Source organism: Ictidomys tridecemlineatus, chromosome 11 (genome assembly GCF_052094955.1).
Source record: "Ictidomys tridecemlineatus isolate mIctTri1 chromosome 11, mIctTri1.hap1, whole genome shotgun sequence".
In the NCBI taxonomy this organism is placed as follows: domain Eukaryota; kingdom Metazoa; phylum Chordata; class Mammalia; order Rodentia; family Sciuridae; genus Ictidomys; species Ictidomys tridecemlineatus.
The window spans coordinates 75,216,853-75,244,766 of NC_135487.1; the positions used below are offsets into that span (position 1 = coordinate 75,216,853).

Sequence of the window (27,914 nt, forward strand, 5' to 3'; positions counted from 1 at the left end):
TGAATGCTCTGTGACATACTCCCTTTTTTAAAATTTCTTTTCTTTCTTTTTAGTTGTTGTTGGATCTGTATTTTATTTATTTATATCCAGTGCTGAGAATTAAACACAGTGCCTCACACATGCTAGACAAGCACTCTACCACTGAGCTAAAACCCCATCTACATACTCCCTTCTGACAGAAGGATATTGACCTTTGTAATATTTTTCTCATCTACTTCGTTTTTGGTACTAAGTCTGGCTCCTTCTTCAGCTTTTCAAATCGCTGGAATTATAAGGCCTGTACCATCACATTCACCTCAAATCTATTTTTTAATGCTTGTCTTTCTGATTTTTATAGCAACTTAGTTTTCTTAACTAAGTCACAAGTCTTTTAGAACTTGACTTTTCACCAAAAAAACTTTAAATTACCTTTTCTAATTCCTTAAGACTATTGAATTATCTTTCTTACAGTTAATGAGATGGTCTGTTTACTGTATTATTTTGTTTAGAAGTGGCAAATGTTTTGAGTATAATATCTGAAAAATATTCAAATATTGTAAGAAGTAGTTTAGGGTACTTTTTCTATATTCCTTAAATGGGTATCTTCTATCATTTTCAAACTTAAGTTTATATACTTTTGTAAAATATAAACTTAATTTTTATTTTGTTAAGTATTTAATACAGAGCCAAGCATTGACTTCCAAGTGAAGTTTTATTTACAAATTTAGGAAATTCACTTAATTCTTATTTTATGTCAACAATTTGTTTCTAGATAGAGAATTATTAATAAAATCCCCAAACCTTAAAAAATGAAAATGAGAATCTGTGGACTAAAAGCATCCTTCATTGCAAATTTCATTGTAATTTAGTTTGATCATTTAAATTATCTATATAAATAGATCATTTACATATACAAATATGTGTAGATAAGAACATTTATGAAACTGTGGTATAAATATAAAACCTTAAAAATTAGTTTTTATTTTAAAAGAAAAAATTCTTTTTCATTAACTGTCAAATATTGTTAAATTTTAGATCAAAGATGTAGATTAGACTTGAAAATTAAATTAATTCCCAATGCATATATCCTGTGTTGTTTAGGATTTGCTAGTATGCACATGCACTCTACCAAGAGTTTTCTAATGCTTAACAACCTTAAGTAGTGTAATAGAGAAGAATATAACTAGTAGTTTTAATCCTGTGACTAACAAACTTAGGTAGAAAAAAAAAATCAAAGGAGCTACTCATCAATAGTAGTACTTTTGATTGAAACCTTATAAGAAATAACGCTTAAGAACTGTCTGAATATAAGCTCAGATACTTAACGGGTATAAAATAGAATGTGTTTAGACATGTTTAATTTCAATTGTTATACAACTAAACACAAATAAAACTCAATGTAAATTATAATACCACTTCACAATTTTTCTTTACCTGGATAAAATTTCAGGTAAATTTGTCACTTCATCCTTTGGGCTTTGGGCTTTTATTGGCTTTAGTATAATGTTCGGAGAATGAGAATTATTAGGTTTTTTTTTTAAGATGGACACAATATCTTAATTTATTTTATTTATTTTTATGTGGTGCTGAAGATCAAATCCAGTGCCTCACATGCACGAGGCAAATGTTCTGTGGCTGAGCCACAACCCTAGCCCTGAGATTTATTAGGTTTTAAAATAACATTTTTTAACCTTAGTTATTGGTAACTTCAAAGTAGAAATAAATTAGTCTTTAGTACTATAAGCTAGGTCTTCTATAGAAGTGACAAGAATATGATTAAGTTTCTCAGCAATTAAAGTGTTTTGGTTCAGAGGGCTAGAACAATAAAAGTGATAGTATAGTATTTGTGCAATATGTATGAATGTATGAAGGCCTGGGTTGGACACTTCCTCACTCTTCTCCCTACCCACCCTCCCCCCAAAAAAGAATAATTTTCTTTAAAAAAGCCTTCTATATATTGAGGTCCATATTGAGCCTGGAGTCTTAGAATAATAGTCATTTCTGCCCTATGAGTTTTTAAATTTTCTATTCAAACTAAATCTTCTTGAATAAACAGGTTGTCAAGATTAGTGCTTCTCAATTTTAGCAACACATTGGAATCATCTATAAAACTTTTTTATATCTTTATTTTCTTTATTTATTTTTATGTGGTGCTAAGGATCAAACCCAAAGCCTCCCATGTACTAGGTGAGCGCTCTACCTCTGACCCACAACCCCAGCCCTCATCTATAAAACTTTTTACAAATACTGCATCTATATCTATATATATTAATTGAATGGGAAGTAAAGCCAACTATACCTATACATCGTGTTAAAAATATCTTTGGAGAATCTAAAATGCTGTCACGTTTAAGAACCACCATTTAGGGGGTTTTGGTGGTTTTATTGTTTATTGTTTTTCACTCCCTAATTCTAATTGAAAGGCTATTAGTAAAAGGAGTTGGTAGTTTGTAATTGGTTTTGATCTTAATATTAAAATAACTACCAAACTCTTCAATGAAAATTGGGGAATGAATTTTTTAGTATAAAACTAATTGCTTTCTCAGTCCCACTGCATTCTTGACACCTTATCACTGAGGTACATCCCTAACCCATTTGTTTGTTTGTTTGTTTAATATATTGTAGTATTGGGGATTGAATCCAGAGGCACTGTACCACTGAGCTACATCCTTAGGCTTTTTTATTTTTTATTTTGAGACATGATCTTGCTAAACTGCCCAAGCTGACCTCAAACTTACCATCCTCCTTCCTCAGTCTCCTGAGTAACTAGGATTCAATTGCTTGCTTTTTATCAATAGAGCATAATTTGATTGATAAGTTTGGGCAAATAATTTAACATCTCTGGATCTGTTTTCTTTCCTATAAAGTAAGGAGGCAGAACCATCACATAATGACTTCCAATCACTTTTATACCCTGTCCTGTGGAAGTATATTTGTTTTTCTAATTTAAAAATCTTTAGTAATTATTTCTGCTATATATAACATTATTCTGTTTGTACATTATGGTATTAAATTTCTATTCAGCTTTTCAGGATCTTTAGTTGTAATTGACTTAATAATATTGAACACCCGTCTCAGTGCTTTAATACGTGATGGGTATTAAATGAGACTTTCAACCAGATCTCCACAATTCCATCTTGTATTTTAATTCTATGATTGTTTTGCCATAATTTAAAATAAAAATTTTATATTGAAGTTTTGGGAGATGTGAAATTCAAACATTGTATAACTTACATAGTATGTATTTGGTTAGTAGTTTACGTATATTACCCAGTTGGATCCTCTTAAGGTGGGTATGCAAGTAATCACAGTTCCCCAGAGAAATTAGTTGACGATGTGTGTGTTGTCATAATTGTTCTCAATTTAATTGATGTTTGCTAGGCCTGGTAGAAGTTGTTTATTAATTGATGTCTGATCTAAAGCTTAATGGTGAAAACATGTATGTATGCTTTTAATTTTGAAGGCTAGGAACTCATGAGTAAACATATATGCAGTTCTAATTAATGTGCTTTTGGAAGGCAGTTAGGTGAGATTTGAATGAGATGCAGAGTACTAAGTTGTAGGCTATCATTATTCATCTACATATAATCGTTAAGATATTAATGAGACATGCTACATATGTTATGTGGTCTTGATACTTTAATTGAAGTTTTTGATACCTTTTGCTAAATTCAGATTTCAAGGTATTAATTTTTATAATTCTGAGCTTTAGTTCTATATGTCAGAAAATTAAGGTGATACCCTTAAATTTTTTAACAGAACTCTAATGTGGTATGTCCTATGTTATTATAGTTAATAGTTTGTTATAGAATAAAGTACTTTAGGTACATGTTTGAATAATTAAGATAGATATATAGATGTGCATATATTATATGATCATATTAATGAAGTCTGTTTTTTGTTTTTTGTTCAAAGCGGAAACTAATTTCTCCCTTAAATGTGAAGGCTACCTGGATTTATATCCTCAATCTTTTCAATCTGTCTCCTAATCTTACCCTTCCACTTCACCCCAACTCTTAAGTAATACTTAGTTGAGTGACATTAAGATGGTTCATGTCATTTTAAATACTTGAATTCCTTAAATTAAAGCACGTCATTGAGTGGCATTTAGCAATTTTAACAATGTCCAGCATCAAACATTTTAGGAGAGGAAAGAACAGTAACACATCCAATGGAAACTGATGGCATTTCAGGAGGCAGAAGGTAATTATTAAAATTAGAATGTTTTAAGTTTGAATAATATTTGGTATTGACCAGCCTTGGTACCCTGGAGCCTGAAGCAAATAATGCTCTGATGGTTCATGAAAGCTGGCTTGGAGAGATGGATCAAGGTAGTAACTACCAGTTTGGTGCTTTACCACACTGACTTAGGCTTATGATCGGGGAGGATAGCTCCAGAATCAGTTGTAGAATAAGGAAAGTTCAAGAACCTATTCGCACCCTGACAGAGAAAGCTCTTTTCTATCATTTTCTACTGCTAATGTCAACCATACAGGTATTTCTAAAGGTAAAGGAAGTTCTATAAAACTCATTTGTTGCTATAGAGTTGAGGCAGCCAAATAGCTTGGAAGTAAAGAGAAAATTAATTAGATGTAATATTCACTGCCTAACAAGCCGAGCAAACCTCACCACGAAAACAAATAATTTCACTTTTAATAAAAGACTATCCTCTCAGGTAATAAATTACCCCTTCTCTTATAGTAAATTCTTAACTATTTTAATTAAGCCTCTTATGGCTATGTTTATCACTACTTGGGTAAAGGATGATTTTTGTAAATTGGTACTGCTAGTTTGAAATCTTCTTATCTCTGCTGTTTTAACTTGTTCCTTTTTTGAACTATCACTGAAGCTCTTTACTGTGAAGTAACACACTGTTCTTTTATACCTGATCATAATCCAAGTTGGAATTTGTGAGTGGTTGTCTATTCCATAATAGGAAAAGATTTTTTTTTTCCCAAACAAAAAAGCAGGTATCCCTATAGAAATTTTGGCTAATTCAAACAGGGCAAAATCCTGTGACTTCAAGAATTTCTTGGTATAAGAGGTTATTAAAGGCATTCTTTTGAATTACCACTTTGTTTCTGATATGGAAAAAATGTAACTTGGTAGTTTTAAGCTGATAAATACTGAAATAATTATCTATGTACATTTGCAGAAATATTTCCTAAGTTTACTGGAGTAAAACAGAATGATTCACCTCCTAAAGAGAATGTAAAGGTAAATTAATTCTTTTAATTATAACTAAGAATTGAAAACAATATATATGTTACAACTCACTGGTATAGTGATAGCTTTCCTTAAAATTGTTTTCTATTTATTTGCATGGAAAACAGTTGTCACTATTTTCAGCTCAACTGTTTCAAAGATTTCTTCCTAAAAAACATTTGACTAGAGGAACTATTTGGCTTAATAGTTCTAATAAGATGTAGCTATTATGTAAGTCAAAACAGATAAGTAGAACAAATAGGAGCTTTAGCTGAGCCTTGAGAATCTGAATACAAAAAAACTGCCTTGGGGGCTGGGGATGTGGCTCAAGCGGTAGCGCGCTCGTCGCTCGCCTGGCATGCGTGCGACCCGGGTTCGATCCTCAGCACCACATACCAACAAAGATGTTGTGTCCGCCGAGAACTAAAAAATAAATATTAAAAATTCTCTCTCTCTCTCTCCTCTCTCCTCTCTCTCTCTTAAAAAAAAACTGCCTTGGTAATTCCCAGTGTGCACTCAGTTGTATATGCACACAATAAGGTGGACTTTTTCAACAAAAGCTAGTGGAAAATGATAGGGTTTCTACAGATAAAGTTTATAACCAATGGCTACCAAGTTTAGTACTTCTTTGTGTGATTAGTAATTAACAATCAAAAAATAGAATTTTATTTTCTTAACTAGTAATTCAAGTAGTTATCCTCATAAAATTTTTATCCTGAACTCATCTCAAATACAATCAGGCATGGTGGCACATGCCTATAGTCATAACTACTTAGGAGGCTGAAGAATAAGGATCACTTGATCCCATGAGTTCAGGACCAGTCTGGGGAACATAATGAAACCTTGCCAAATAGAAAAAGAAAGAAAAGAATTATAGCAAACTTATATAATAACATTTATAAGGTGAGATAAATAGAACAATAAATAATTCTTGAAAGAATTCTAAATTGTGAAAAGGGAAGCAATCATAGTTAAGAAATTATATAAGAATGTTATAATAATCTATCGTTATGATTTTTTTAAGAAAATGCAAGAATGTATGCTGCCTGAAGGAGGGAAAACCTTCACAGAAGAGGTAATCCTTAAAATGGGTTTTAAATGATTAGGATATTGATATACAAATCAGGGACTTATTTAAAAAAAAACAGAATAGCATGAAGAGAGGCAAATGAGGCACAGCAGGTATTTTTAGGGTCATGTGGTAGTTGAGGGCATTTGTGAGGAATTAAAGGGCTTGTAAGAGATAAATGGGGAGGGCTTCAGATACTCAAGTGAAGTGTTGGAATATTTAACTTGGTAGGCAAATAGTTGTTCTTTCTAAGATACGAATTATCTGCCTTGCTGTAAGTATTAATGAAATCAAAACATTAGGTCAAACTATGAAGAAATTGTTGAAGCCTTCTTCATACAATCTTTGTTCAAACTTTTTTCATTCTCACTCACTGAGGAATACAATGCCCATTTATGATTAAAGAGAGTATATATTAATTTATGTTTGTGAGTGAATGTGTATATTTATAGATTTCAGAAAGTGATTATTTGCTGATTTAACCTTGAACATCTGACTTGGGCTTGGGTCTACATTTTTCTTGAGGTACACCTTCTATGGCATTTAGTTTACTCAGGATAACATAGGTATTATTCATTGACTTGCCTTCTCTACTGATTTGCTCCAATCCCCTTAATAGATGGAGGGGGAAAAATGATTTACCTGTGTGCTGTCTACAACTCAAAGCTTAGTAGAAAATGTTATTAAACTTGGTACTATAACAGCTTGCCACTGAATAGGTGTGAGATTTAAGGTAAATTACTTCTATTATTTTTATGTCCTACTGTAAACCATAATAGAGAAAATAATTATACCTAATTTATGGGATTGTTAACAAGATTTAAAAACTTGGCTTGGTGCCTTACATGTGGTAAGCATTAAATAAATGTTAGCTATTTCATTCAGCACCTTTTGTTTAATAAACAGTCAACTGTTTAGTTAACTGAATAGTGAATCAGAATTTGTTGATAGTCTTGAGTTGACCATGATATAATTTTAGATTTCTTCCCTTATTTCTGTAAGTCAGCAAGGACAAAAGGATAAAGGAAATGATTTGGTCTCTAGAATTGGTATAAAAGATCAATTTTTATTTCAGTGGATCACAGGAACCTTTTAAAAACCTTGTAAAACTATTAAGAAGTACTACTGCTTAATAATTTGTGTAAATTTTCTGAATGTACTAGCAACTAAGACTATAAGCTACATGATGGTCAAGTTATTTAATCTTTTTAAACCTCAGTTTCCCCATTAGTATGATAAGGATAATTTTACCTATGAGTTTGTGTGACTTAGATAAATTTATTCATTAAAGAATATTCTTGTCTTTTGCTTTTCTGTTCTCTTATTCTTCTTGTATTATTAAAACTCTGAAAGATAACTTTGTGTTTACAGATGCAATCTTCTGTGCAAGATACAAACACTGCTAAAACTACTCTTGTTCATCAGACTACAAATATGTGTGCCATACCACCAAATCACCACCAGTCGGCATTTGGTTATCAAGAATTAGAACATTTACAGAGTGTGAAAAACATTTCACCTTTACAAATTTGGCCTCCTTCAGGTAAGAAATTAACAAGTAAATACTGAGAAATTGACTTGTAAACTTATATATGACAGTGCTAAGGCCATCATAAATTTTATTGCACATCTGAGAAATATTGAAAATCATATCTGATAAATTCTAGGTTGGAAATAATCACTATAGCACATTGTTAGAAATCATCTACTTTATAATAGCAAATAAATAGTCAAAAATGTTCCTATCAATATTTAAAACTAATTGGATTCAGTAGTCATTATCACAGATTTTAGGAAAAACAGTTTTCAATTTTCAGTCTGTAGGTTCTCATATCTTTAAAATTGGTGTTTGAGAACTGCCATGTTTAGCAGGGCTTAGTTAATATTCCTGGTTACCATCATAGAGGAAAGAAAGACTTGAAATTATAAATGCCAGTTTGAATAAGATAGCTATGTGAACAAGTATTCTCATTTTATTAAAGTAAAAACATTGTTTCAGAATGTTCACTTAATTATTAAAGTAAAAACATTAACAACAAAATGAATCTGAAACTATAGCATTTTGCTATTAAACCAAATATTTGTGATTTATTTTGATTCTCTTGAACAAAACATTTTTCTATTTGAGCAAAACAGTATTATTTCTTATATTAAATAAATTAAGATAACTAGTTTGCATTTTAAAATATTATAGTTTAATTTGTAAATGTTTAGTTTTTATTGTATGAGAACTGTAAGCATAAAGAATATATACCTATTTTTATGTTGGTTCAAATATAAGAAATATTAAAATAAAAATGTATTAATATTAAAAAAAAGAAATTATCTACTTTATAGCCATAGATAATTATTACATTTGAAAGAAAGAAAAGTTACTATATAGCTTATACTCAATTTACTTTCACATGAATACTATATATTGACACATAGGTGATATAAAAAAGTCTTATCACTGCCCAAACACATTCTACCAAGTTCCAAGTTCTTAGCAGACTTGAGAAATGCTGCTGTAACAACTGTGCCTATGTTAGAAAGGTAGACTGCAGTGAGGAAAAGATATTTAGAGATTATGTGCATAGACAATTCACAATAGCTACACTGTGGAACCAACCTAAATGCCCTTCAATAGATGAATGGATAAAAAAAAATGTGGCATTTATACACAATGGAGTATTACGCAGCACTAAAAAATGACAAAAATCATGGCATTTGCAGGGAAATGGATGGCATTAGAGCAGATTATGCTAAGTGAAGCTAGCCAATCCCTAAAAAACAAATGCCAAATGTCTTCTTTGATATAAGGAGACAACTAAGAACAGAGCAGGGAGGAAGAGCATGAGGAAAAGATTAACATTAAACAGGGATGAGAGGTGGGAGGGAAAGGGAGAGAGAAGGGAAATTGCATGGAAATGGAAGGAGACCCTCATTGTTATACAAAATTACATATAAGAGGATGTGAGGGGGAAGGGAAAAAAACAAGAGAGAGAATTGAATAACAGCAGACAGGGGAGGGAAAGAAGATGGGAGGGGAGGGGAGGGGGGATAATAGAGGATAGGAAAGGTAGCAGAATACAACAGTCACTAGTATGGCATTATGTAATAACGTGGATGTGTAAACGACGTGATTCTGCAATCTGTATACGGGGTAAAAATGGGAGTTCATAACCCCCTTGAATCAAATGTATGAAATATGATACGTCAAGAGCTTTGTAATGTTTTGAACAACCAATAAAATAAATAAATAAATAGATTATGTGCGTAGAGAAATGAGGCTGGATACACATACACACACGCATGCATGCATTCACACATATATATTTTATATGTGTATATTATTTTATATATATATATATATATATATTTACTTTACAGTTAAGGAAACTTGGGCTAGAAAAACTTACCTAGTAGTGGTTCCTGTTTACTAAAAACATCTCCCAAAATTGGCTAAATTTTTGTATTCTTAGATTGATTTGATTTTATAGATAACCTTAACTGTCTCAACTTGGTTGTGGTGAGGAGCGAGGGCTTGATGTGTGGCACAAAGCTTACTTCTCTTGTTATCACTGAGCCCAGCTTAGAATGCCTAAACCATGAGACACTAATGTATTTAGACCTAGATTGAGCAGGTGTGAATTTTCCTTGTTCACATCTCCTGTGTCCTGGTTTCCACTTGGCCTTGCAAGGGCAGAAGTATCTTTCAAGCAGAAAAACTTTCTAAGCTGTTTAACTACAAAACAGATTTAGGAAGAAGAGAAGTTTTGATTCTCTTTTGTTGCTTCCAGTATAAAAATCCCTACTATTTTGAGTATTCTACTTTGTCTTAATATATCTCATCATTGTGGGAAAGGGAAAGGAGATCAAGAAAAAAAAATACCAGAGGCTAGAGGGTATAGTTTAGTGGTAAAGCACATTCTTCGCATTCTTGAGGTCCTAGGAATTTGGGGTCAATTCCCATCAACCAAGAGAGAAATATCTAATGCAGCAATAGATGGCCTCCTAGGAAGAAGAAGAATGAACAAATCTCCGAAGTAGGAAATATTTATATTTATAGTCATCTGTCTCTGGAAATAGATTTTAAGCTACTCAGAGAAAAGTATGAAAATATGATAGTTCTCAGTCATGATTGAACAGGAGCATAACAAAATTAAGATTTTAGAGATTGGCAATGTGTTCAGTGGTAGAGCAGTTGCCTACCATGTGTGAGAACCTGGGTTTGATCCCCAGCACTACAAAACTACAAGAGCAAAGATTTTATTAGGCTAAGATTGGTGCTTAAGAAACAGAAAATTCTGATATATACAGCTATAGAGCTATAAAGGATTGTGACATTAACTGTTACTTAGAAAATTCAGTTAACCTCTCAAGGCTTTAATTTCCTTTTATTTATAATAATAATAAAAATGACTTCATAGAGTCTTAAGGATTCACATATAAAGTTCAAGATATAAGTGGTTTTCTTTAAGTACTCAATATATGTTAGCTATGCTATTATTTTTATCCCAAGGACAATAGTACCCCTTAGGGCACAGTTCTTGAGGTTATGGATTGAATGTTAGTGTAGCCCAAAATCCATTTGTTAAAATCCAATTCCTAATGTAATGATATTTGGCATTGTGGCCTTTGAGAGGAAACTAGGTCTTGAGAGTCCCCTTGAATGGGCTTAGTGCCCTATCAAAAGAGCGGAGAGCTAATTTACCCTCTTCTATGTGAAGACCCAGCAAGAGGGCCCTTCATAATGCAGGAACCCCAACCTGCTGGTACCCTGATCTCATTCCAGAACAGTGAGAAATAAATACTTGTTGTTTAAGCCAATAAATGAATAAACAATAGGTAGAGTCAGTTTGGGAGGGGAGATGTTACAGAATATCTAACTGGAAATTTAAAAAACAGAAATGGGTTTCTGAAACTAACAGGGTTTAACAGGAAATATGATTTAGGAATTTTCAATATGTAGAACTACTCAAAACCACAAAAATGAATGTAAATACCCAGAAAAATGTGCAGATTAGAAAGAAAAAAGGCCAAGGACGAAATTCTAGGAAATAAAACCTCAATAAAAGTAGAAGAAATTAGTAAATTTTAAAAAAAGGGGGTAATCCAGGACAACTTCTCAAGAGGCTGAGGCAGGAGGATCACTTGAGCCCAGAAGTTTGAGGCCATCCTGAGCAATATAACAAGACTGTGTCTCAAAAAATAGAAAAAGAAGAAGAAAGATTTGTAGAAGGAAGTCATCATGAAGAATATTGTATATTACAGAATATTCAAGCAGGATTAAGGAATGAAGACAGGATTAAAATCGGCAATGTGAGAAGTTTTGCTTTGGCAAAAGCTTTTTGAGTAGCCAATGTAATTGGACCAGAAACCAGACTGCTGTAAGTTGAAAAGTAATAGAATCTGGGTGTAGTAAATATTAATCAGTCTTTGAAGAAGCTTGTTGGTGACAAGGATGGGAAGATAGCTGGCGCTTTTAACAGGGAGACTTTTTTTTTTTTTTGAGCAGTAGGAGGTTTTTTTGGGGGAGGGGGTTGGTGGGGTTTTTTGTTTTGTTTTGTTTCTTTGTTTTATTTGTATATGGACACAATACCTTTATTTTGTTTATTTATTTTTATGTGGCACTGAGGATCAAACCTAATGCCTCGAACTTACTAGGCAAGTGCTCTACCACTGAGCCACAACCCCAGTCCTCCTTTTTTTTAGGTTTTTAATTTTAAAGATTTGAATATTTGAGGTCTGATTAAGAAAAAAATCAAAGTAGAAAATGTTGCTGTTTTCACTAGAGTATGTAATTATAGAAGAGTGATAATGATAACTTTGTCTTTGAAAAGGAATAAGGATAATGAAAAATAATGGTAATAATGCAAACAAGATGATCTTTTATTTCTATCTTAAGAAAACATCCATCTTCAGTAAGGATCAGTCTCTTGGTTTTTTTTAAAGTCTCAGAGTTTATCACTCCATCCATCAACTAGGATCAGTCCTTTTTATCACCTCTATATGTTTATTTGATATCTTGGAAAACAATACTGGGTAAGGGAGTTTGGATGATGCTAGAGTTGACTACTTGTCAACTGTAGGTGGCGCTATGACCAAGGGAAATGTCAAATATATAAACTGAAGCGTAAAATAGAGAGATTTACTTTTCTGGAGTTTAATCTCAATTGAAATCAATTTTTTGTTTAAACCGCATCTTAAATTTAAATTATAAAAGTAATCAATTTTATTCTGAAGTTTACTTATTGGCAAATGGTTTGACAAAGTTAGTGTTCTTCAACCTCTCCAAACCCCCCTCCCATCTTTATTTCTATCATTAAATGAAAGATGTCTCATTTTTTTCTAAATTTTTGGTCACAAAAGATTACTAATCTTACTATCCTTATAATTTAATCTTTCCTCATCTCATGAAAATCTCCATTGACTTGTATTGTTTTTTAATACAAATATTTATATTGTCATATCAACATGAATTCTCACAGCAAATTAAAAGATAAATTAATGAGTTTGCCAACTTGTAGAATTGACTAACATGCATATAAAGTAAAAATAATATGCACTAAAAGAAGCAAAGTGAAATTTGAGGAGATGAGAGAAAGGCAGATGCATATTTTACAGAATTAATATTTGAGTTGGGCATTGGAGGAAAAAAATAAGACTTTAACAGACATTGCAAATGGAGGAAACAATGTATGTGAAGGTATTTGGGCAACTAATAATTCAATGTGATTAAAGCTTTGGTTGGATAAACAGGGATGTGGGGAAATAAATTTGGAAAGGTAGGCCGGGTGAAGATTGTCAAAAACTTGGACTCTGGATACTTTGGGCATAATGATAAGGGTGTAGTGAATTGGGTGCCAATGGAGTTTTTGTTTTGTTTTGTTTGAGCAAAGGACCTGCAATATTATATAGTCTATTTGAAGGAATAGATCATAGAGACCAGAGGAGGAGGAGACCAGTTGGACTGTTAAAGCAGGCAAAAAATTAAGTGTCAATGATGGAAAGAAGGTAAAGACAGAAATTTGAAAGAAATCGTGATGAGGAGTTCTGCAAATTAGGGACATATGTAGGTTTATTTAACAAAAGAAGGGATAAAGCTTTGGTGGATCCAAAGGGTACTGGCTAGATACTGGTCCAGCTAAAGAGCTCTAGAATGAGATGAAGAACAGGTTTCTGAATAAAAGTGAGTTTTATAGTGTTTTAAGGTTTCAGAGGAGCATTCACACAAAATATTTCCCAGAGAGTTATATGCATGACACGCTTTCTAGGCTTCTTTGACTCTACTTTCTGGATCATTCCATCTCCCTGAATATTCCTTACTGGTATTCCTGATTACCCAGATGAGTTATATCCTAAATGTTAAGCTTTTTATGTTTTTATTCGACTCCAGAGATTCCAAAGCACAGGCTTACTGAGCTAGCATTCCTCTAAGCTCTCATAGGAATGGTGTGGAGCAGCCTTCTCCATTACCCAGGTGTGCCATGCCTTTATCATTTTCTACATATTTTGACATGGAAAAGGTTGGGAAGAGATGCATTGTATATTCTTTCATGTAATCTTGGTGCCTTTGACTTCCATTCTTATTTTTATGTCTCAAACATATCTATCATGTTTATACAACTCCAGTTGAGTATCATTACTTAAATATCATATAGGCATTTCAAACACATCCTGTAAAAATTGAAATCTCCTTTTCAGTCCCCAGATTTTGGTATTCCTCCCTTTTTATCATAGTACTGGGTATTGAGCCCAGGGCCACGGTACCATTAAGCTATGCCCTCAGCACTACTTATCTATTTTCTTTTGTTTTGAGCCAGGGTCTCTCTCAGTTGCCAAGGATGGCCTAGAACTTGTGATCCTCCCCCCTTAGCCTCCCAATTCACTGCAATTATGGGTATGCACTATTGTGCCCAGTGATGTTTTTCATTTTAATTTGTGATAATGGCACTATTACCACTTGCCAACTTAAGAGTCAGAAAATCAAGAATCATTTTTAGAATTTACTTCACCTGCCATACATACTCTTTCTACTTCTTAAAAATATCTCACCCCTGGCAGAGACGGTATATAGTTTTGTGCCTGTAGCTTTTCTTCCTGTTTTCCCATTTCTTGTTGAACTGAGAACACTTCAGTGTATTAAAGAAGAAGAGAGGAGGAGAAGGAGGAAGAAGAAAACATCACTATAGTGGGCTGTGTAGAGATATACAAATTTAAAAATTTTTTTTCATTCATACATCCTTCAACAAGTGTTTTGTTCTTCCTGTGCTCACTCCTATTCCTTGATGTTTCTTGCTCCTTTCAAACCTTAGCTTCATTTATAGCCAGAGAAGAAGTCAGGTACTCTTTGGTAACAGAAACCTAGGTGTAAATTCCTACAATGTGTAAATATATATAAATGGCTAGGATTTTGTGAGCTGGAATCACTTAACAAAGACAGCCACTCAGTTTTGATTTGTCCCCTCTGTACTTTTACCACTATTTAGAACCTATAGAAAAGGGCTAGAGAGAATTGAAACAGAAACAATAAAGTAAGTTTCATGCATCAGGATGCTCTTGATTGCAAATGACAGAAAAATCAGCTCAAACTGCCTTTGTTGCCATGCATAGCCAGTAAGATAGCCATGATTTGATTAGGGTTCAGACTCTTATTTCTATAGTTTATCTTCACCCATAATAATAAATGAAATATTTGTATGAAAGCTTAAGAATTAATGGGAGTATGCTTGAAGTTCTGGGTTTAATCCCCAGCACGCACAAACGTGCACATGAGTGTGTGTGCGCACACACACACACACCCACACACATGAAGAAAGAGAATTAACAAGATTTCATAGTTTGTTCTCTTCACCTCAAAGTCAAACTTTTTCATTTTTTACACCATAATCTCACTAGCCATTATTGCCAGATATGTCTGCTATCTTAGTTCCTCTGTTCTCTGTGTTATGGTTGTTGTTCTCAAATGGTCCACCCCAGCATCCTCCCCTGGGATTTCTATATTGGTCTGTTCTTAAATGAGTTACTGATTGGGAGATGGAATTGTTGTGATTGGTTTGACCTAGTCAAGATGCACCTGTAGAGCTCCCAGTCTACAAACTGGGAGAGCTGTATAGCAAAAAACAGGCAAATAGATTTTGTTGGTTCAGCCAAAATGTCAGCTATACTTTATGATGACCAGAATAAAACCAGACAATAACAAAAAGAAAACAAAGGAGGTCACTTTCAAGTGAAAAATATTTATTTTTTTCAGTACAAGTCCCTGATGAAAAATATTCCAAAGTTAAGATGCGTCCAAAAATTAAATATTTTGTTTTCATAGTGTCTGACCTGAAAGGAGAAATAAAAGCAAATTCTGGATAAATACTAGAAAATACTTTGACTGTACCATTCTAAATATGTGTTTTCAGGTGATTCCAAGCAACTCTTGAATGGCCCAAGTATGATACATCCATCTGGTCATAATGATGCAATGGTGTTAGAATCTGAATGTCAAGTTCCTGTGCAAAAGGTAAAAAGTAATATTATTTTTTTATCATAAATCTTAAAGAGATTCAAAATTGAATAAGAATTGGAATAAGAGATTTTAAGCCCTAGTTTGAATGAGATTGAAACTTTAGATGTAATTTTTGCATATATAAATTTTAAAAACTAGATGTGAGCAACAACTGTTCTCCCATCCACTATCATCAATCTTTTTTCTTTTTATATATTTTCTTTATATGTATACACACACATGCACACACATACACACACACAGAGTCTACTTTATTTATTTATACGTGGTGCTGAGAATCAAACCCAGTGCCTCACACATGATAGGCAAGTGCTCTTCCACTGAGCTAGAACCCCAGTCTCTATCATCACTCTTTATGCTTAGGTTTAATTTCAAATTCTATGACGTTTTTTGTATTTGCTGCACACACATTTATGTATATATATGTGTATACACTAGGAACTGAACCCTGGGCCTTGCACATGCTGAGCAGTGCTCTACTACTGATTTACATCTCTAGCCCCTTGTGATAATATTAAACCAAGTCATAAAGCTATTTTTTAAAAATCTGTTGTGGCGGATTTTATAATGGAGTCATGTGCACTTAATCTTCAAATTAATGCAGGTATCATTCCACAAGTGTTCTGTATGTCTGGGATACATTAAATACATTAGATACTATTCTAGGCATTTGAGTTCAATTTTCAGAAAGTAATTATGCAGAGGATATTCTCATTCTCTATTTCTTTATCTCATCCCTTCCTCCCTTTATTTCTCTTCTTTCTCTTATCTTTACAAGTACTTAGGAGGAAAGATCATAGTCTTAACTTTTGAGATTATTGTTTGGGAACACTTATGAAATATAGCATTACTAGATTTGAGCATACTGATTTGGTCCTTGTGCTTGAATCATTGATTTCTTACATAATGCTCTACTAGTAAATATTATCATTAAAGACTATGTTTAATGTAGGTATTTTGTTACTAATAAGGATGAAATAGAACCCATTAAACACTACCTTTTTTGACAACCAACATTAATTTTGTTTTGTTGTTGTTTCTCTTAACAGTGTCATCCAACCTCCTTAGTTCAGAAAGGATAATGCTACAGAGTTTCTTAAATGTTTGTTTTCCTAAACACAATAATCTTTGTATTTCTAATTTAACAAAACTTTGTAATTTTGACTGGTCCAAAATAAAGTTTGAAAAGAAGAAGGAGATTTCCAAAACGGCAAGAGCAAAAATAAGCAGTAGAAAATAAAGTTATGTTACACCATTGAAGTTTGTACTATCAGTGAAAGTGACATGTATATTCTTTTTTATTCCCAATGCTTAGCATATAGTAGGAACTAAAATATTTGGTTGAAAGATTTAGAAGAAATGTGATTGTGTAGCTTGTTCTCTACACACACACACACACACACACACACACACACACACACGCGCGCGCGCATGCGCACACACACGCGCATGCGCGCACACACACACAAATGGTCAAACAATTTCAATATTGACATCATGTCCCACCCCCACTCCCTGTTTGTTCCCTCATCATAAGCAATATTAACATTAATTGAAAAGAGAGGCTATAGAATTTTGGTACTCCCAGAAATCTCTGAGAATTAATCTTCATGCATAAACTGTAGTCCAGATATGGTTCAAGCCCAAATAAGTGCTGAAATGAAAATGAATGATTTCAACAAACTCTTAACATCTCATCTTTCTTTTATTCAGAATCCTTAGCTTTGTCCTCCTTCTCGTATTTACTTCTGCCTTAAGTGATAGAATCTCTTCTTGTCAAAACTTTTCCATATCTATTCTTTATTTTTGTTCAGTCAGTAGATTTATTGTAGAGCTTCTTGCTGTCTCTATAACCTCTTTTTTGTCATATTTTCCCACTACCTGTTTGCATCTTAAATTGCAGTTTCTCAACTACAGAATGTTGATATGTTAGACTGGGTAAATCTTTGTTAAGGGTAAACCTGTGTATTGTGGGATGTTTAATAGGAACCCAAACCAATGTCCTCTAATGTTGTGTTACTCTTTCACTCACTTCAATGTGACAACCAAAAATGTTTATAGACATTAATAAATGTTTGCTTTGGTGGGAAGGAGGTGACAAACTCACTCCCAGCTGAGATCCAGTGTTGGAATTTTTACATGGCATCTAGCCATGCCCCCATTCCTATAATTCACACTCCTCAGAGGAACCATTGACTTAATTTTTTGAATTGGTTCATTTTACCATATGTAAAAAATAGAATATACTCTGGCATAATTATTAAAGCACAGAATATAATTTGCTCTGTTCAGTCCCCGATATTTCCCCTTCCCCTCCCTTTCTCCCAATCCCTGTTCCCTTTCCTCTAAACTGTAGATCTTTCTGCTATTTACTTATAGTTTTTTTTAATTAGTGTCTTGTGGATATACATGAGGGTGAGATTCACTGTGGTATATTCATATATGTACATAGGAAAGTCAGATCAGATTCATTCCACTGACTTTCCCTGTCCCACCCATCCTCCCTCCTTTAATTCCCCTTTGTTTACTCCTCTGATCTTATTCTTTTTTTTATTCCCCACCCATTATCCCCTTATTTTGGATTAGCTTCCACATGTCAGAGAAAACATTTGACTTTTGACTTTTTTGTGGACTGGCTTATTTCTCTTAGCAAAATAGTCTCCAGTTCCATTCATTTACCAGCAAATATCATAAAGTCATTCTTTAAGCAGAGTAATACTCCATTGTGTATATATATCACATTTTCTTTGTCCATTCTGTTAAGGGGCACTTAGGTTGGGAACCAGTGACTTCTAAAATAGCTTTGTCCCTCCCAATGCCTTGATAGGATGTGAAACTCCAGGGTCTTCTACTACTTCTTTGTGATTGAACATGTACCATCGTGACTTCAGTTTATGGTATCTATGCAGATGATTCAAAATATACTTTTAAATCTGACCTCTTATAAGTTTTAATCATTTTTGACAACTTCTCAATTTCCTACAGTGAAGGAGTTGCTAAATTCTTTGGGTTTTACCTCTAAGGATAATTCATTTTCCCTTTTCACTACCAAAACCAAACCTTATTACTTTAATATTTTTTCTTTACCATTGTTGGATAAACTCTTATAAAGGCCAACTAGACTTGTAATGTACAATATGGTTATTTTAACATCATTAATTGGTCCTGGTATGTCTCACTTGAGATTCTCTGTGTTCTAATCCATTAAGTCTCAACATTCTTATTTTAGTTCTTGATCATGTTTTTCATCTGCATAAAAGCTTTAGTGATTTGCAACTTCTGCCTTTAAAGATTAAACAGATCTATGTTGTGATCCCAATTTAGCTTATCAATCTTAACAAAATGTGCTTTATAATTAATTTAAACTGAATTACTCATTATCTCTAGACACACCTACTAATATCTTTGATTGTGTTCTTTGTTCCATAAGGAATGCTTTCCATCCTCATGTCTGCCTATCAGAATTCTTTTCTTCACAATACCTGAAACACTTTTCCTATGTTTCAATCCCACATATAAGCTTTCTTGTTTTAGAATCTGTTAAAATTTTATCACAATAAAATAACAATTTCAGTAATTTTAGGGCACTGAAGCAGAGACCAGGGTTTCATTCTCTTTGTTCCCTATTAAATATACTATCAGGTATTACCTGTCCTGTTTCAAATCCCTGTTGGAAAGTGAGATTCTTCAGCTGAGTAAATATTAGTCACATGATCCCTGGAACTGGTATTAAACCAATTCCATTGGTAAGGACAAAAATAGATTGTCCTGTTGAGTAGCAAAAATTTCAAAAGCATAATTGAATGACCATTGATGAAAGTCCCTATATATGTGGTAATATTTGAAGAGAGATGTTCTAATTACTTCAGGACACAAATTTATCAGTCATAAATATTCTTTTGCCTTGTATGGAACATTAGTATAATGTTATACTAATATTTCATGAAAATGTATTGAAAGAGCAATCAATCATAATTATTAAGGAGATAATCATAAAGTCATCAGGATATTGCATAATCCTTTCTCTTTACCATTGTCATACAGATTAACTCTTAGAAAGTCCAGTTAGACTTGAAATGTCCAGTATGGTAGCCTCTAGTCCCAGGTGGCTACTAAGTCTTTGAAAAGTGGCTAAACTGAGGAACTAAGTTTTACTATTTATTTTTTACTTAATTTGAATTTAAAACGAATACAATTCAGTTATTGAAAAACATAAATACGTTTGGAGCAACTCAGCTATATATTTATAACTACTTTATATATATATAAATATATAATTTTATATAAATATATAATTCATAACTACTTTAAGTTATGAATTTACTTACAGCCTAATTGTTGCTAATCACTTTTGTATTTGAAATATGCTATGAGCATAAATAACAATTCTGAGGACTTAGTATGAAAAAAGAAATATCTTAAGTCTTTTATATTGATTACATATTGAAATAGTATATTAAGTAAAATATAACAATTAAAATTTAAGTTTAAAAGACTTTAAATGTGGCTACTAAAAATTTTTAATTACACATATATCTATTGGGCAGCATTGATCTCAACCATGGCATATATTAAGAATTGGTAACTACATCCATTAATTTTTGTCTTCTTACTCTAAAAGGAAAGACATGTCAGAGAGTTCTCAACGAATCCCATGCCATTCCAACCTTATGGCATAATCTTACTTCAACTCTTGTTAATCACTTGTGTATTTGTTTTTATTTCCCTATAGGATCATAAGTATCTTGATTACAGTGAAAAGTATACTTATTTTTATGCTTCTTGCAAGTTATTATGTAGTTAATACATATGTCTCACATTAAGTTGAAATAGTTGGGGACTATGCTATTTGGTCTTCAATGAATTAAGTTTATATAATTTGTTATCCTATTTTCATTTTCCTTCTGACTTTAGTGGCCCTTTTAGTAAAGGTGCATAAAGGCCTTTGGAATCTTAATTTCATCTAATACTGTATCAAAAGAGATTGTCTTCCAAAATTTGGTTGGCATCTACAGATAGACTGAATCAAATATTTATTTTAGGATATAAAGATTAAGAATGCTGATTCTTGGAAAAGTTTAGGCAAACCGGTGAAAACACCAGGTGTACTGAAATCCTCAGATGAGCTCTTCAATCAATTTAGAAAAGCAGCAATAGAAAAAGAAGTAAAAGCTCGAACACAAGAACTAATACGGAAACACCTGGAACAAAATACAAAGGAACCAAAAGTATCTCAAGAAAATCAGAGGTTTGTAATTTACTTGGTTAAAGGAGCCTTTGGGAGGTATAGAAATATATTTTAAAGTATTTGTCGGGCTGGGGATGTGGCTCAAGCGGTAGCGCGCTCGCCTGGCATGCGTGCAGCCCGGGTTGGATCCTCAGCACCACATACCAACAAAAATGTTGTGTCCGCCGAGAACTAAAAAAAAATATTAAAAATTCTCTCTCTCTCTGTCTCTCTCTCTCCTCTCTCACTCTCTCTTTAAAAAAAAAAAAGTATTTGTCAAGTGACTATGGTTCATCTATTTAGTAAAATACAGAATAAATTGTAATGGCAAAAATACATTTTTATTAATATTTTTTTCTAAGTGTAGTATCTGTTTTGAAGAAGACAGAAATAATCAAGTCATTAAGCTGGTAAAGATACAGATATTACCAAGTTATAAAAACATTATTTTCCAGAAATGTCCTAAAGTTTTTCTGTCCTATAAGTAAAAGATAATGGTTATCTTTTTTAAGGAACTTGAAACCTACTTTGAATTTTACTATTTCTTTAAGGGACCTTGGAAATGGATTGACTCTAGAATCTTTTTCAAATAAAATGCAAAACAAATGCAATGGAGAAGAGCAGAAAGAACATCAGCAGTCATTGGATGCTCAAGATAAATGCAAGCTGTGGCTTCTCAAAGACCGTAATTTAGCAAGGGAGAAAGAGCAAGAACGAAGGAGGAGAGAAGCAGTAAGTGAATTTTAGTTTGCTAAACCTAACAAATATTTAATAGAGCTTTGTCTTTTACATATTCAAAGATACATTCAGGGTGTTTTTTGTTTGTTTGTTTTTTTAGTAACAGTGGAGTTACCTCTATAGTGGGAATCAGGTTCTACATTCGGCTTAAAATAAAAATGTTATAGTCAAAAGAAGCAAGCATAATGTAGTGTTGCTCCTCAAGCTACTAAAACCCTGTGGTTCAAATCCTGAGTTCTGGGGTTGGGAATGTGGCTGAGGCAGTAGCGCGCTCGCCTGGCATGTGTGAGGCCCGGGTTCGATCCTCAGCACCACATACAAACAAAGATGTTGTGTCCGCCGAGAACTAAAAAATAAATATTAAAATTCTCTCTCTCTCTCTCCTCTCTCACTCTCTCTAAAAAAAAAAAATACAAATCCTGAGTTCTGCTATTTACTAGACTTTTGAACTCTGGCAGTTCATTTAATCTATGACCAGTTTGCTCCATTATAAAAAGTAAATAATAATGCCTGTTATGAAGATGAAATGAAATAGCATGCATTAAGCACAAAATGGCACAAAAGTGATTGGCCATATATTATTAATCTTGAAAAATCTGCAAATCACTTATGAGTTGTAGCCAAAAGATATGCTATTTGTTTCAGATCAATGTTTCCTTAATTAACTGCTAGATTAAGAACCTTTCATTTAGGAGTCCTAATGTACATATTTTAAAAACTAAAATTAAGTCATTTTAACCCTGAGTTTATTTTAGAAGTATTTATAATTTAGCTTTCAAATATTTGGGAATTTTCTGTAGTGATTTCTGTTAGTAGTTTCTAATGTAAATCAAGTGTCCCGACTGGCAGGACACATCAACGAGGGCACAAACCTAGGCGGGGAGGAATGAAGGGACAAGAGACAGGAGGGATGACAGCAAGGCAGGAGTTCTGATCAAGCTGCAAACTTTTTGTTCACACAGGGGTATTTATATGCTGGGGATGGGGAAGCTCTCTTATCAGCGTTGCTGGATGTGGGTGGTAAAACTGCCAGCTGCAGGATGTCTCCCAGGGGACTGTTTCTTGTAAATGTCAGGCTATTCTTTGAAGGAGACTTTCCTTCTAGCCCCTGACAATCAAGAACATATAGTGTCTGAATTTGAATTCTTTGTTTAGGCAAATATTTTGTGGTCTACTCTGGTGGATACTCTGTGTACAATTGAGAAAAATGGGTATTCTGCTGCTGTTGGGTAGAGTGTTGATCAAGTCAAATTGGTTAATAGTATTATTCAAGCCTACTATATACTTGCTGGTTTTCTGCTGCTTGTTCTATCAATTATTGAGGAAAAAAAGCATTGATATCCTCAATTACATACTTGTAGATTTATTTTCCTAATCCTCCTAATTATGTCCTTTTGTTTTACATATTTTGAATCTATTATCAGTTATTTTGAATCTATTATCAGTTATCTAAACGTTTAGGATTCTTATATTCTCACGTCCTCTGTTATGTTCCTCTTTTCATAATGAAGTAATCTTTATTTCTGGTAATATTATTTACTCTGACATTTAATATACGCACTTAACCTTTCTATGACTAGTGTTAGCATGGTAAAATTTTTTCTATCCTTTCCAGGCACAGTGGCTCATACCTATAATCCCAGTAGCTTGGGAGGCTGACGCAGGAGGATCACGAGTTCAAAGCCAGCCTCAGCAATTTAGTGAGGCTCTAAGTAACTCAGTGAGATCCTCTCTCTAAATAAAATACAAAAAAGGGCTGGGGATATGGCTTAGTGGTTAAGGGCCCATGGGTTTAATCCCCAGTCCAAAAAAAAAAAAATCTTTATCCTTGCACTTTTAGCCAATGGATTGGTTTTGTTGTTGTTATTTTGTTTTCATTGTTTTGGGATGTTTTGTTTTTATTTGGGGAAGCTTGGTACTGGGGATTGAACCCAGGGGTACTTTACCACTGTGGCTACATCCCTAACCCTTTTTAGTCTTTATTTTGAGACAGGGTCTCACCAAGTTGCCCAGGCTTGCCTCAAAATTGCAATATTTCCACCTCAGCCACCCAGGTAGCTGGGATTCTAGGCATGCACTAGTGCACCTGGCTCTTTTATTATTCTTGACAACCTAAATCTTAATTTTTCAGTTAGTTGACTGATGCTTGTTGGGAAAAATTTTTATATTTTGACATTTAAAATAACCCTCAAAAGCTAACCTCATGCCACTTTCTTGAACCAAGCTTTTGGTCTTAAATTTGAATAGTTAAAGTGTGTATCCCACAGAGAAAGGAATATACATCCTATGGTGTCAGTTATAGAACATTAGTTAGTATTTAAGTTATGGAATCTAAAGTTAACTGGTATACAGAATAACTGTTTCTCTACCAATAAGTTGAGATTCCTGATGTACAGATTTTAGTCAAAGTGGAAGAGGACCTAAAATATATTTACAACTTTTAAGTAAAAACAGGTTTCATTACATATTCTTCAAATTTTACAGTACATCTGTATTATAGTAGCATCACATGATAGTTAGACTAGGAGTACATATCTAACTCTCATTTTGCAGGCCTAAGCACCTTAAGGAATTATCTAGGCTAGATGTCTACTTCAGCATCTTAGGAGCTGGACATTAGTAAAGTTGCCTGGTTGAGGATTTAAGAAGTATATTTTTGTTTCTAAGAAAAATTATAAGAATTTTTTATAGTTTATTGAGTTAGACATACCCTTTATTACCCTTTTGATAGGTAGTAATTCTTAATTTTGTTCTGCATCACCAGTATTCAAGTTCATATCCAGAAAGCCAACCAACTGGTTGCAAATTTCTGTTTTTACTTATTATTCTGATCTGTTGCTATTCATTGGAGGGAAGTGGTGTTAAAATTTTAACATTTGATGTCTTATCAGATGGCAAGGCATATCTAACCTTTATATTTATAACAAGAGCATTTAGAAAAAAAGCTTAGTTAACATTTGTTTCCTTGATTAGCTTTTTCTCTACTTCAGCTTATTTTTAAAAGCATTTTAGCATTTAATAATGCATTTTTCTGATTGTTATACATGCAGTTTGATTTGATCTTCACAAATATGTCTATATAGAATAGATTCAGTCAAATAATTTGCCTTAGGTTGCACAGTAAGTGGCAGAATCAAGGAAGGTCCATAGCTTTAATTTCCTGTGTTGTAATTATCTCACACAGAGAAAATTGGTTCATTTAGAGAATAATTTTATGTGTCCAGCACTAGTTGGTTACAGAAATAAATAAAACAATGTTTTGTTTTTGTTTTTGTTTTTATTTTGTGGTGGCACTGGGGATTGAAGTCAAGTCCTCAAATTATGCTATACAAACTCTATAGCTATTCAAAAGCTACATCCTCATTCTTTTGCCTTGTATTGTTTGAAACAATACAAGGCAAAAGAATGGGGATGTTAAATTTACCAGGCTGACTTAGAACTTTGGACCTTCCTACCTCAGTTCCCCAAGTAACTGGGATCACAGGCATGCACCACTATGCCGGGCTCTCAGTTCACATTCAATATTGAGAGATTTATGTCTTACTTGGAGAAAGAAGTCAAACTAATTCTTCATGTCCATAAGGTTTAATTTTGTTTACCACATGAACAATATATTAAGGAAACCAAGTAGTATTTTTAAAGAAATAAAAATTATATACAAATTCATTATGTTAAATAAGTTGTTTGCATTTGTATGATCTGTTCCCAAATGTTGCATGATCATTTTTATATAACTATAATAAAGGCATTCATTTTAAAAGTAATTAAAATGTTCTCTTTTTTACAGATGGCGGGTACCATTGATATGACTCTTCAAAGCGACATTATGACAATGTTTGAAAACAACTTTGATTAAAATGCAGTTTTTAGATTAACCATCAACTTTAAATGGATAATATAAAAGATTAAAGTGCATATGGTAAAATGATTGCTTTCAGACACCTAAATATCAATCTTATATTGTATTTTGATCACTCTAAAATGATTAAACAGTTTTCACTTACATTTAAATAGCTATATGTTCATTTTTTAATGGCATCATTTATAGGAAATTTTGTTCTTTAGATCCCTAAAATTGAATAGATTCCCAGATGTTGTTCTTTCTCCAAATAATTGTCATCTATACATTATAGGCCCTATTCTAAGCAATGAAAATCCAAAAGAGATAATCCCTGACTTTTTTTTAATGAGGAATATGTAAAAAGTGTATTAAAAACATAGTTCCTGTTGAGATTTTTAATTTTAAATAAATATTTGCCTGCTTTTAAAATTTTTAGAGCTTCTATGCCAGGCATGGTGGTGCACGCCTGTAATCCCAGCTGTTTGGGAGGCCGAGGCTGGAGGATTGTGAGTTTAAGGCTAGTCTTGGCAACATAGCAAGACTGTCTCAAAATTAAAAGACAAAATTTAAAGGTCTAGAAGTGTAGTTCACTGATAGAATGCCTTTGGGTTTTATCCTTAGTAGCCATCCCTCCAAAAAGAAATACTTAGAGCTTCTAATAAATAATACTTGAGTATCAGGTTTTATAAGGTTTTCTGCTGATTCTGTATTCAAAATTTATACTGAATTTAATTTAAATAAATATTACCTATGGCTTGAAAGATGTTGAATTTGGCCAAATATCAGTAAATATTATGTATGCGAGTTTCTGTAGGAATTTATCAGATATTTATTAATATGTATAAGTGATAGCAATGAATGTTTAATTTTACTTAACTATAGAAAGTATTATTTAACTATTCTGTAAAATATTTTTGTTTTGTCATTTTCAAGTTGTATAAATCATGTGTATTAGCTTCATGTATTTTAAATGTTTGGACTCTTGAAGTGTAACACAATTTAGGCACTATTTGATACCATCTAAAGTAAAAATTCAAAGTGTGTATGTATTTTATAAAGAATAAGAAAGTTTTCTTGACCTTATTTATTTTATAATATGACAAATATTTAAAATATCTTTAGATCATCAATCACTTTAAAAACATGATTAGTGGCTAAAATAGTGTTGTTACAACCAGAATTAAAGTGATAACTATTCCTATTGAAACATATCTATTTTTAACCAAGAAATTAGTATGTATATACTAAACAGTATGTATTATATTATTTTCCTAAAATATTATATATAACATAAAGATTACATACAGAGAGCCAAATGGACACTTAACTTCAAATTTAAGGCAAGTTTTCATAGGTTGGTTGAAATCAGCTTAGTGGAGAAGAGTATTGGTTAATAACTGATTCTTCCAATGTTATACACTATTTTTGTACTAGATTGTTTTCTCTTATATGTAACTGTCTTCAACTACAGTCTGGTTTTGTGAGAACTTCTTTTCTGGTAACATCTATCACTGCTCTTCAGCTCCTAAAACCTCTTTGTTGTTTCTGGGATTCATAAAAAGTAAATATTTCTTTCCTCTTTTTGTTCTGAGTTGTTAAAAAAACGTGTTTCCTGGACCAGCTGTATCAGCTTTATCTGGGAAGTTTTTAGAAATGCAAATTCTCAGACTTCATAATTACCAAATCAGAAATTCTGGTTGTGAGGTCCAGCAATCTGTAGTTGAACAAGCCCTCCACTTGCTTTACATACACACTAACATTTCAGATCCTTTTCTCTAATCCCTGCAGCTCTCATTTTGTGCTTATTTTTTTAGTGATTCTTCTTGACCTTTGCAATGCCACTTGCAAACCATTCTCTCCTTCCATTCTCCCTAAAAGCTCCCAGCTTCAAATTTTTCATCTCATCAGACTAATCTTAATGAACAAAAACAGGTTCAGCACCCCTTTCCTTTGCTATAACCAATTACTAAAAGCCTTCCATAAAGTTAATTTCAACACATGTTTTCTTATTGCTTCCTCCTATTCTTGTCTATTCCTTTGTATAAGCCCTTGACACCAACAGTCTTTAAGACCTCACCAAGACCTACAATTCCATTAATCTTTTTCACAGAGCTTCTCAGGCTGGAGGTGTAGTTCAGTGGTGGAGCATATGTGTTTTGCATATGCAAGACCCTGAATTCAATTCCCAGCATAAAACAAAACACAGTACTTCTCCCTTTCATACTCTGACTTCTCTGCTTGTCCTAAGTTTATAATACATTATTATAATCATTCCCTTGCATACCCTCTCAATTCCATTGCTTCTTCCTTTGTTGTATTCACTTTGCAAAACTCAAATCCTTATGAAATCTGA

At 33.0% G+C, this 27,914-nt stretch overlaps 1 protein-coding gene across 2 annotated transcripts in view; it reads left to right on the plus strand.

Moving 5' to 3' along the window:
* Positions 1-26,598, plus strand: part of Brdt (bromodomain testis associated) — a 64,487-nt gene extending 37,889 nt beyond the window's left edge. Inside the window, exons 14-20 of one of the 2 annotated variants that reach the window (XM_040288984.2) lie at positions 5,135-5,196; positions 6,209-6,259; positions 7,625-7,796; positions 15,649-15,749; positions 20,798-21,003; positions 21,534-21,714; positions 25,508-26,598. In XM_040288984.2, the coding sequence (XP_040144918.2) occupies positions 5,135-5,196; positions 6,209-6,259; positions 7,625-7,796; positions 15,649-15,749; positions 20,798-21,003; positions 21,534-21,714; positions 25,508-25,576 (842 nt within the window). In that variant the 3' untranslated portion in view covers positions 25,577-26,598. Of the gene's footprint in view, positions 1-5,134; positions 5,197-6,208; positions 6,260-7,624; positions 7,797-15,648; positions 15,750-16,804; positions 17,098-20,797; positions 21,004-21,533; positions 21,715-25,507 lie in introns of those variants that run through there. The other variant, XM_040288986.2, reaches the window with a different exon arrangement.
* The last annotated feature ends 1,316 nt before the right edge of the window (positions 26,599-27,914 follow it).